Below are 11,852 nucleotides of genomic sequence, written 5' to 3'. Positions count from 1 at the left end.
GTTGTCTTTTTCATTATCCAGTCAACTACCAGGAGGAACAAGAAGCCCGAAATGTTGCATCCTTGTTTGACACCAGATTTAACATTAAACCATTCTGTTGTACCATTTCCATCAACAACTGCGCATTCACTGTCTTCATACATTAATTTAACCATACGGATTATTTCGTCTGGTATTCCATAAGATTTCATGATCTTCCAAAGGGTTTCCCTGTGTACGCTGTCGAAGGCTTTTTCAAAATCGACGAAGCATAGATAGAGGTTGGAGTTCCATTCTATAGCTTGTTCTAGAATATTACGTAGGACAAATATCTGTTCCGTAGTGCCTCTTCCTGCCCTGAATCCAGCTTGTTCCATTCTCAAATGTCTGTCTACACCAAGTACAATTCTTTTTATTATTATTTTCCCCATTATTTTGGCAGTTGTTGCTATTAGTGTGATTCCTCTCCAATTTCCACAGTTTGTCAGGTCACCTTTCTTTGCTAACTTTATTATAAGTCCCCTTCTCCAATCTTTGTGAGCTTTTCCAGTTGTCCAGACAATGTTGTATAGTTTGTGTAGTTCCTTGACAGTTGTTTCTAAGTCTGATTTCAATATTTCTACAGTGATGTTATCTACACCTGGAGCTTTGCCTAATTTCATTTCTTTCAATGCTCTCCTTATCTCATCTTCTGTTGGTGGACCTGTTTCTATGTCTAATTCGATGGACTCCCCTGTTAGTATTTCAGCAGGATCAATAGGGTCTGGTCTATTTAACACTTCGCTGAAGTGTTCCATCCATCTTTTTCTTATATCTTCCTCTTTAGTCAAGATATTTCCTTCCTTGTTTTTTACTGCCTCAACAGTTTTTGGACGTTCGTTGCACAATAATTTGGTTACATCATATACAGTTTTCATGTTTCCGATGTTTGCTGCCTCCTGTGCCTCATTCGCTATGTCGTCTACCCATTGTCGTTTGTCTTTTCTAAAACTTCTTTTCACCTCTTTGTCTTTGTCCCCATACTTTTCTTTTAGTCTAGCTCTTAATCTCTCTGATCTTGCACTTTCTACTTTGCCCTTTAGAACTCGCCTCTCTTCTACCTTTTTCCAACTGCCCCAAAAACATCGTCAGGTTGGGATCATGGAACGTAAGAACTATGTACTCCACTGGAAAAAACGCACAAGTAATAGCAGAAATGAAGAGATACCACCTAGATATACTTGGAATAAGCGAATGCAGATGGACAGATTCTGGAAAAATCAGAACCCAGACAGGTGAAATGATACTGTATTCTGGAAGAAAAGATAACCATCACAGTAATGGAGTTGCTATTGCTATATCAAAGGAGAAAGCCAAGACATTATACGAATGGGCACCCATTAACGACCGTATCATAACTGCCAGGTTCTGGTCAAACTATATAAAAACAACATTAATACAAGTGTATGCACCTACCAATGATGCAGACGAGGAATCAAAAGATAATTTTTACGAACAACTACAGGGAGTCATAGACAACACTCCACGCCATGATATTATAATTCTAACTGGCGATATTAATGCAAAAGTAGGTAACAAACAGGAAGGAGAGGATGGAATTGTTGGAAAGTATGGTTTACACTCGGAAAGGAACGATAATGGAGAAAGATTTGCATCATTTTGTGCCATCAACAACTTGGCAATATCTTCAACAATGTTTAAACATAAAGACATACACAAGCAGACATGGACTTCACCAAATGGTGAACACAAGAACCAGATAGACCATGTAGCAGTCAATGGGCGCTTTAAAAGATCTGTATTGGATGTCAGAGCACAACGAGGTGCAGATGTCGGATCTGACCACAATTTAGTCATCACAAAAGTAATGCTTAAACTGCACAAAATAGGAAAGAAACCAATATCTTCAACAAGATTCGAGACATGCAAACTTAAGGTACCAGAAGTTCGGAAACAATTCCAAATAGAACTGAGGAATAGATTTAATGCACTCAGTGAAGACAACACCATAGGTCCCAATCCTGATGATATAGAGGAAAGATGGAACAACATTAAAACTGCATATAATGAAACTGCCATAAACGTACTTGGCTATAGAAAAAGGAAAAACCAGGAATGGATAAGCCAGGGCAGTTGGAAAAAGGTAGAAGAGAGGCGAGTTCTTAAATTTGCATCAGTCTCTCATAAATATGCTTCATGATTCCTTTTTCACAAATTTACATTTCAATGTAATTTTGAATATTATTAATTCTAATATATATACCAGCCCCAAACATTGCTATATCAAATACAGATGCCACTTTCCTCTAATAACCCTCAGCGGGGCCCTTGCTGACCGTGTCAGTTTTCTAGTTCATCATTGAAAAATAATTGGTGTTTACTACAGTGATTGAAATATGTGTGTTTGTATGCAGTGAAAATTTTGTCGTTTCCTGCCTTATTAACTGGCTGTGAATTTTAGGATCCGCTATTTCGGGATTTCCCTCGTCCCTCGTATTTATTGCGCATGTGCATGCCAATTATTACCGACTTGTGCCGAGTGATCATCGAAAGTCTATGTTGTGACGTCACATGATTCCGTCGATAGCTCGAGCTCGATTCAACCGAACTCATTGTCGTACGACGTAATCAATATCCAATATTCCGGATGTTACCCGTTCACACTAGGAACTGACAGTTTGTGATAAATTGACTTCAAATACATTGATTCTAAGTACTGGTAATTAAAATACTGCAATTTATTTGACTGTTTATTTGTTAATTTACCTGTTTAATGGGGTTATTGTGTTGTCAATGTGTTTTGTCATTGTTTATTCCATGTCATGTCATTTGTTTACATCGTGCAGATTATCATTATGTCGGCATTTGCATAGTTTATGTGGCAATTTGATCTATGTTTCATCTGCTGTTTATGCTTTATGATTAGGAATATTTTGCTAGGAAATCTACACATTAGGTTAGGAGATAGCTCACATTGCCTACATGTTTATAACAACACAGTCTGTTACTAGAAAGTCCATTCATTTTTAATTGCACTACATTAATAAACCAGTAACAATCACTGAACAGAGCAGTGAGGAAGTGAGAAAGTTCAGAACATTTTAGGAGTCATAAAGTTGAGTTTGCTGTTCTTAACTGGTTGATATTGGATTATCATTGCTGGTATATCATTGCCCATTGTGTATCACAGTGTCACACAACAGTGGTGTTGTAATTCTTGCAGGAAAAGAATTTCAAAAAGTTATTCAGCCCAACGGTCCTATCCATATTGCTTTATGGGGATTATTTTTCTTTGACATATACCCTAGACTCTCTCAGAGTTTGTATTTTACACAATTTATTCGTTTCTTTTCGAAAGAATTTTGTGTTGTGTTTTGTGTTTTACATCATATCAAATGTCAATTAGTACTTACTAGTTTTAGAGAATGTGTGAGAATTATTGTTTGCAAATGTTTGTATGTTTAGGTAGAGTGAGTAGAATTTTTTGTAGTACTGATACTCGCGAAATCGTACCGCTGTTCGTGATTTTGTCTGCGTGTTTTTGTCGTCTGCTGCAATCAGGTGTAAATATGACAGATAAAACAAAAACAGGTGAAGTTGCAAAAGGAGGTGAAGATTTAGGATCTGAGGATGCCATGATCAAGAAGTTGCTTGCAAGTGGTAAGTATGACATTCTTCTTAAGATAAGCACACCTGCTGGTGTTTAGGGAGCAAAACCCAAGGTGTTTTCTGTTGGAAGGGGTAGAGCTAAACTGTCAGATACTTTCAGTATGAATCGGACAAATAATGATGATCAGATGGTAGGACTTAGCATCAAAGGACATTCTCAAATTATTTCATCAGAAGTAATTCCCAAGATTCCCCATTCTCACGAGATGAACCACCTCAGAAAGGCGATGTAAGTTATTCAGAATGGAGATTTGAAATCAGATGTTTAAAGAGTGATCCAGAGGTAAGTTCCAGTCATTTATTACAAGCAATATGTAGATCCCTAAGAGGCACAGCTAGGAAGATGTTAATACCCTTAGGTGAAAAAGCAACTACTGGTGAAATTTTAGACAAGTTTGATGCATTGTTCTCAGATATTTCAACCAATGGTATGATTATGCAGGAGTTTTTCAATTCTTTTCAATTACCGAATGAAAATGTTATCCTTTGGCTGTAGAATTGAGTCTCTTTTGCAAACAGCTATTGACAATAATCATTTGCGTAAAGAAGCCAAGAATGATCTTTTGGGTCACAAATTTTGGACTTCATTACATTGTGAAAAACTCAAAAGCTCAAACTAGACATAAGTATGACACTATTCTAAATTATGATCAGTTGCTCAGAGAAATAAGACAAGTAGAAAAGGGAATCAGCAGTGGAGGTAAGATAAAAGAATTAAAAGTGATGTTGATGCAAGCGTAGCTAGAGAGAGAAAAGTGCCTAATCACGTGATGACAACTAGTACATATGAGACAGAGAAAAGATTGTCTGCACTAGAGAGAAAATTGGATGCAAAGAGTGAGATAGAATCTAAAATAGATGACAAGTTCAACAAGATTCTTGAGAGACTTGACCTTCACACAAGTGGAAATTCAAATTTCAAAGGGAACAATGATAAAGGTAGAGGATACAAAGGTAATGGTAAACAGAAAAATTCAGGTAATAGATTTGCAAAGCAGAATGAGTCAAAAGTTGGTGAATGTAAGGTGAAGATAACGAACAGTGATCAATCTCATAACTCCTACAAGCAATACAAAATAGATAGTTGGGCAAACACGGACCCCTGGACACACCAGAGGTGGGATCAGGTGCCTAGGAGGAGTAAGAATCCCCTGTTGACCGGTCACACCCGCCGTGAGCCCCATATCCTGATCAGGTAAACGGAGTTATCCGCAGTCAAATCAGTGTGCCAAGAACGGCTTAACAATCGGTATGAAACACGTCAGACAGCATTTGACCCAATGCGAGGTTGTACTGACGAACTAGATCGTTATAACGACCATAGAATGTGCGAAATGCTGACTTCAATCGAGAGTGTTGAAATCCCTGTACCATCAACTTGTTTGTCAGTAGCTTACCTCGATTTAAAAACTGACTATACCCAGAACAAGCTCTTGCATATCGAATCAGTTGAGATATATAAACACCATATGCAGGTGATAATGGAATATTGCTACATAAATGTGGGAAGTTGACGATGGAGAAGTTGAAATCATCCCGTTTGTTATACAGTTGAGTTGTCGGTTTGCCGTTAATGTCAACTTTCAATAAAAATATCTAAGTATGAAGCAGAAGTGGACGACTCTGTGGTGTCCTTTATTTCGAGCTCACAGGGATATATCAAATCGACATATGAATGAAAGCTATCATTGTTAATAGACAAAACGTCATCGATATATCTAAATGTCGAAGTGAAGGTCACAGCGAGAGATTTTTTCTTCTCACGTAGAAGTTTTTGAATAAATTCTGCTTCATATGAATATAAAAACAGGTCAGCTAACAAAGGAGCACAATTCGTGCCCATGGGAATTCCAACAGACTGTTGGAAGACCTGATCACCAAAGACCACGAAGATATTGTCAATGAGGAACTCTAGCATATTTTTTATTTCAACTTCAGAGTACTTGTGCGTGGTTTAACAAAGTAAGTTTTTGAATGACTGATCACTAGATATGAAGATTTCCGTTTTCCGTTTTTGTTGAAGAAGCAACTGTCTATGATGTCAAAAAGTTAGTTGTCAATTAGTTGGTGAAAGTAACAAAAGTGTCGTTATGATTCAAGATCAGATTATGTTAGCACTTATAGACAGTGGGTCTATGGTCAGTACTATATCACTGTCAGGTTACAAAACTTTGATTGACAAACCAGAGTTAAGAGACATTAGTTCACTTGAAGTGTCTGTAGCAGGTGGTTCTGTGTTACCATACCTAGGATACATAGAATGTTTTGTTAGCATACCATTACTTTGTGAACAAGAGCTGCATGCACCTATGTTAGTTGTGCCAGACAATGACTTCAATATGCAATGCCCTGTCATTTTGGGAACAAATGTGATAAGATTTGACAAAGATTTTGTTTCAGATGTTGAAGATGTTCCTCAAGCTTGAAAGCTAGCAGTTAACAGCATGAAAGGATCCTACAGGGTGCGGTCATTGAACAAAAAGCCTGTTGTTGTGGAGCCATACCAATCCTATGTAGTACAAGATCTGGTTAGAGGTGTTCAGGGTGAAGATACACAGTTCATTACTGAAAATTTTGACAATGAGGCAAACTTCATTGTTTGTCCTAGAGTAGTCAAGGTAGATACGAAGACTAGCAGTTGTAGAATTCAAGTGAAAATATGCAATATCACTGCTAAGACTATTTCTATAAGACCTAAGTCAGAGGTGTGTCAGGTTAAGATAGTGGACAACTTAGTATCTCAGAGGTCTTCTCGTAGCACTGTAAATACTAAGCACAATTTGTCAGATTTACCAAATGTTCAAATTGATAAGAAAAACTTAACTACAGAACAGGATGAGCTTTTCTCAGATATTTTATGCAAATTGAGTCATGTCTTCTCCAAAAATGCTAATGACATAGGTAAAACAGACCTAGTAGAGCCTATTAGAGGATGATAGACCCTTTAAGCAACCATATCGCAAGTCCTGTCTGTAAAGTCCAAACAATACCTGGACTCATCGGTGAACAGAACTTGAACCCAATCGTTCTGTGTCCAAGTGACATGATCTTCAGCCCAGTCCAATCGCTCCCGCCGGTGTCCAACAGTCAGAGGGACTCGAACACATGCCCTTCTCGAGTTGAGACCTGCATTGTGAAACCGATTCCGTATCGTCTGAGTGGACACATTCACCCCCGAGGCGTTCAGGAGGTCGTTACGTAGGCTGGTTGCTGTCCAGAAGGGATAGCGTCGTGCCTGAAGAGCCACAAAATGGTCTTGGCGTTGGGTTGTCGACCTCTGACGACCACCCCCATGTCGGTGTGCTGCTGTACCAAAAGTTTGCTGTCGGTTCCAGGCCCTGTTTACAACGCTCTGACTGACGTTTAGTGCATTTGCAACGTCACGTTGTGAATACCCAGCGTCAAGCATTCCAATACATCTGCCCAGTTGTTCTGTCGTCAGGCGACGCCTTACACGTTGAGGGGGCATTGTGTTGATAAATATATATATATATATATATATATATATACTACTACTACTTTCAAATTGCTGGATACCGATAAGTTGACGTGTAAGATGTGTTTCAGTTGTACCTCAAATTAAGGAGGCTCTTGTGTATGGTGGTCCGGTGGTCAACGAATCCTCACCGTTCACTTTTTTCTGCTCTGTAAGCAGCTCCACTGCGACAAACATTTCTATCATGAATCTAAATACCAGTGAGATGGTCACCTCTGTCTTCAACAAATCATTGCTAAATCATACAGAAGAGTCGGCGAGGTGTTCTCACACAGCATCTTACATTTGTATAGCTGAAAATGCTGTTGGAAAATCAGAATCTTCTCCAATACAAATATTCGTTAACTGTGAGCCTAGATCACGGAATGGACTAAGCTACTATGACGTCATAATGGATATAAATAGTACATTGGATATAACAGCAGTATTGGAAGCTTTTCCACGCCCATCCTTTGCCTGGACTTTCCGTCATACAAGCACTGGACCCCAAATCCCTGTATCAGCTGATTTCAAAATGACAGTAACCAACTTAAACGCTAGCACATTTTTGGTTAGATTGCAGAGGGATTTCATCTCGAGAGAGTTGCTTGGTTATTATACAGTCAAAGCAAAGAATGAAATGGGATTTTTCACAACAGTCTTCTATGTAAATCAACAAGGTACATGTATGCCTTTATATAGTGCTCTTTGGCTAACTATGAAATCCTTTATTGTTTCTGAAAACAACCCAGTGTAATGTTCAGTTCTGTTCACAATTTGAAGGTGAACCACAGGCACCAGTGAATATATCCATAATCTGTATGACGCCAGGATCTGCTTTTGTGAGTTGGATCCCTGGATTTGATGGAGGAAGTGCACAAACATTTGTTGTATCATACGAACAGCAAACCGGGAAACTGTTCAATACCTCAACGGTCTCAGAATTCAGTGTATTCCTTCCAAATTTGTTAAACAGCGAAACGTACTTGTTTCGAGTTGTTGCTATGAATAAACATGGGGAATCTTTTTCGGCTGACCATAATTGTTACGTGAAAGGTGAGAATGTGCTTATTTCATTATCAAATCAATTTTTATTATGTCGTTAACAGATTTTTAAGTAATTTCTGATACCTTTCAGGTCAACCTGAAGAAAATTCAGGTAAGGATGATTAGTCACTACTGCGACATGTTAGAATAATTAAAAGTGTTGCAGGCAAGGGTACTTAGAATACTAAAGTTACTAATGGGACAGGTAAAGACATTTAGACTGCTAAAGTTATTCCAGTTAATTTAGTGTTTCATACAGGTTAGTGTTACATACCTACATTCTATAAGAGAAATAAAATTCTGCTTTCAGACAGTGGCACGTCGGTCCCTATCCTAGGGTCGTTGTTTGGAATTTTCTTCTGTCTATGTGCAGGACTCCTGACCTATATATTTGTCGACAAAATTCGCAACATATGCAGTGAGTGTTTTTGTCATTTCTGTTATATTTTAACCATTTTACTGTAGTATATTATCAATTATGAATACCTTATTTATGTCTCTTTCTGTTTCAGGTGAAACCTGTTCTTGGAAAACTGAGTAAGAGCAGATAAAATTATATGAATGCTATTCGTAGTCTCAAAATGTATAATTTCTTTGCTTTTGTTATCAGTTTTTATTTATATATTTTTATTACAAACCATTGTTGGGATTATCTGTATTTCATATTTAGAAATTGAAATGTTTAAACATAACAATCGATTTGAAGACGATCGATCTGACAATTATCTTTGATTAGTCCTGTGTATTTCAGCCAGAATGAAGATTACGTCATGCATGACGTTACGAGAGCGGATGAGCACCACTATCAGGGCATCGCCACTGAACAGGGTAGGTTGAATCGTTCTCTCCGTAAGATGGCTATTTTTACATTTTAAAGATACTCATTTCGTTAAAACTGTCTACATAGTTACAGTCTTACTGTTGTGTATATGAAACTATAACACAGTTAACATGACTGGACAAAGGGTTCCTCTCTTCTCTCTCTTGAAATTTGTCATTCTACCTTATTAGAAAGTTATTACATTAGATGTCAAATCATATCATGAAGTTACACCTAATCATTCCTTCTATTAAATTATTCAATATAGTTCTTAGTAGAATATACTGCAATTGATTTTTCCCGAATATTACCAACGTGCGAGATGGTTTCTGAAGAATGATACAGAGAATGTCTGAAAGTCCTCCGTGCAAGTTTTGTCATCATACATATAAAATGTTTATTCTGGAATTCAATCAGAAATAAAATATTAAGATCATGTACTCTACAAAGAGGGGTACGTTATCGCTACAAAGTGGAGATAACTCCGGGAATCTGTTGCTCAACGTTTTACATGTTGAATGTTTACGAAGATTTAAAATATTCTTTTTCTACGTACAATGTTTACTTATAACAAAGTGATCTTATTACAAAAGGATATTGAAAAAATTACAATGTTTCCAAACTTTGATCTAGTTAAAGAAACATGCCACAATCCTGTGATTTGTTTTCCGTTTTCTGTTTGATGATAAATACATAATTTGATGTATTTTAAAACTACTTTTCTCTTTTTATATTCATTGATGCAAACTGAATGTATTTTATTCAATGCATGTTAATGATGACGATAATGATCCTCTCCTCTGATGTCAATAGAATCCCACAGGCAGAAAGAGCAAAGGTGAGCCCTGTTCTACGTTTTGTGGGAATATTGTTTACGTTTAACATATGGGAATCAATTTATCCAAGCACAGCGATATTTTTTCGTAGCTCACAGTATTCCGATGCGGATAATAGCGGGAATAGGGATGTTTACGACAAAGTTGAAGACATCAAAACAGGTATCATTTTGTTAGGCTTAGATTTTATTCTTAACTACCCTTCTACTTTTACACTACGTACGTCATAATATCATTAGTTACATGGTTTATAGTTGACCTACAATGTTTATACATGGTCGGTAAATTCTATATGGGGCGAGAGCTAAGCTCGAATCTCATATGAAATTTACTGACTATGTATAAACCATACTAGGTCAACTACAAACCATGTAACGAATATATCTTACCGACTGCCTTTTTTCAAATAGCATAAATGTATGAGAAATAAAATATGCTTGATTATGAACAATCGTGCAGGGATTCACTGTGATCTGAAACAACTATGACGTCACACACACGTGACTTGAAAAACTCCGTTGCTTACGTATTTGCACTCAATGATTCGCCTAGTGTCCGCATTCAGTTTTAACATTTGGAAATTTGTTTCTTCGACCGAAGTTTTCGGCTGTGTTACTGATCAGTCAGCTACTTTAAAACCAAAGTAAGTGTGACAAAGGAAATGACTCGTCTACTAATCGTGTATATAAAACCTAATGGTTTCATTGACGGTGTGTGGAATATACATGGTCTTCACGTGATCGGTGTAAACCAATGATAATACTACAAATTTGCAGGAGGTAAGATACTTAGATTTCCAATGCAATGTTTTACCTTCCATGATATTTATATTTCCAATATTTTTACTTTCGATATCTTTACCAATTGAAATGATAGCCATTTCCACATGATCGTATGGATTTTGATAAAATATAGTACGACTATTCTGATGCTATATATGCGTTTCATACAGTATTCTGGCGTAAAGCGTCGCAGTCCATACCCTCATGTATTTTTTTAAAATGAAATTTATTTCTTAAATGGCACTGACAGGAAAAGGTATTCATTACCCAGCATGCATTATTATCTAAAGCATTGATTTTTTTTTCAAACATTACATGAAAATGGAAATAATAATATTTGAGTGGACAATGGAACATATAATTGGTATACAATGTATATTCCAAAGTGGGTACATAGGTTTGAGAAAGTAGTATATACATGTATACATCATCATTATTTGGAAGAGCGTATTGGGTACAGGCTTTTCTATCGTACGCAAACCCTTTTTAACCATGCTGTGTAAACTAATCAAGAATATTCATAATCACTTAAAGATTCATTATTAAACTAAATATTCCTGGACTCAGCGTTCCAATTATTAAAGCAATACTTTTGTTTTTAAGGGGAATATTCCAATGTGCTTGGCTGAGTAGCCGATCCTGTTGTGAACAATTATCAACGCCCGAACCTTTTCCTCATGTTAATGAAAGGGTTGTTTTTACGAGAAATGAGAGAGAGAGAGAGAGAGAGAGAGAGAGAGAGAGAGAAATCTCTCATAATGATCTCCATACAAGATCTACATAACAACTGAAGAAATAAAATCATTCGTCTCATAAGTGTTGAAAGACAATCAAATGAACTATTTTTTATCTCGTGAATTTTCCCAGATATGACACGATGTGAAGCATGCTGCTATATGTAGTTTGTCAGTTTTGATGCAAATTACAGAGGAGTAAAGTATGAAATATAAATGTTAGTTTTTTATAGGACCAAAAAAATCAAAACGCACTGTATATGATTTTCATAATTTATTACATGAACGATGTTGAATGAGCAAAGATAATATGTCCGCATGCAATCAACATGACTGATTGATGGAGGATCAAACTTGTAACAATCGGAAGATTGTAAGAACCGATTGAAATAATGAATAGAAATGATATCTAAAAGTTATGAATCATTTACTAAATAAATTGATGAATTATATAGAAATGATATTGATGATATGATATATCATATCAAAGCTATGAAAGGTGAAGATAAC

At 36.7% G+C, this 11,852-nt stretch overlaps 2 protein-coding genes across 2 annotated transcripts; both read left to right on the top strand.

The window, feature by feature from the left end:
* The first annotated feature begins 1,174 nt into the window (after positions 1-1,174).
* On the top strand, positions 1,175-2,179 carry LOC130053764 (craniofacial development protein 2-like). The gene has a single exon (XM_056161320.1). The coding sequence runs from the start codon at positions 1,175-1,177 to the stop codon at positions 2,177-2,179; it is 1,005 nt and encodes a 334-aa protein (XP_056017295.1).
* A 5,032-nt stretch (positions 2,180-7,211) lies between these two features.
* On the top strand, positions 7,212-11,559 carry LOC125670256 (synaptogenesis protein syg-2-like). Its single transcript, XM_056162236.1, has 9 exons — positions 7,212-7,803; positions 7,907-8,179; positions 8,262-8,282; positions 8,481-8,588; positions 8,683-8,707; positions 8,922-8,998; positions 9,804-9,828; positions 9,918-9,988; positions 11,212-11,559. The coding sequence occupies exons 1-9, from the start codon at positions 7,329-7,331 to the stop codon at positions 11,235-11,237; spliced, it is 1,101 nt and encodes a 366-aa protein (XP_056018211.1). The 5' UTR covers positions 7,212-7,328; the 3' UTR covers positions 11,238-11,559.
* The last annotated feature ends 293 nt before the right edge of the window (positions 11,560-11,852 follow it).

This window comes from Ostrea edulis, chromosome 4 (genome assembly GCF_947568905.1).
Source record: "Ostrea edulis chromosome 4, xbOstEdul1.1, whole genome shotgun sequence".
Lineage (NCBI taxonomy): Eukaryota > Metazoa > Mollusca > Bivalvia > Ostreida > Ostreidae > Ostrea > Ostrea edulis.
This window is presented reverse-complemented; position numbering and strand designations above follow the sequence as displayed.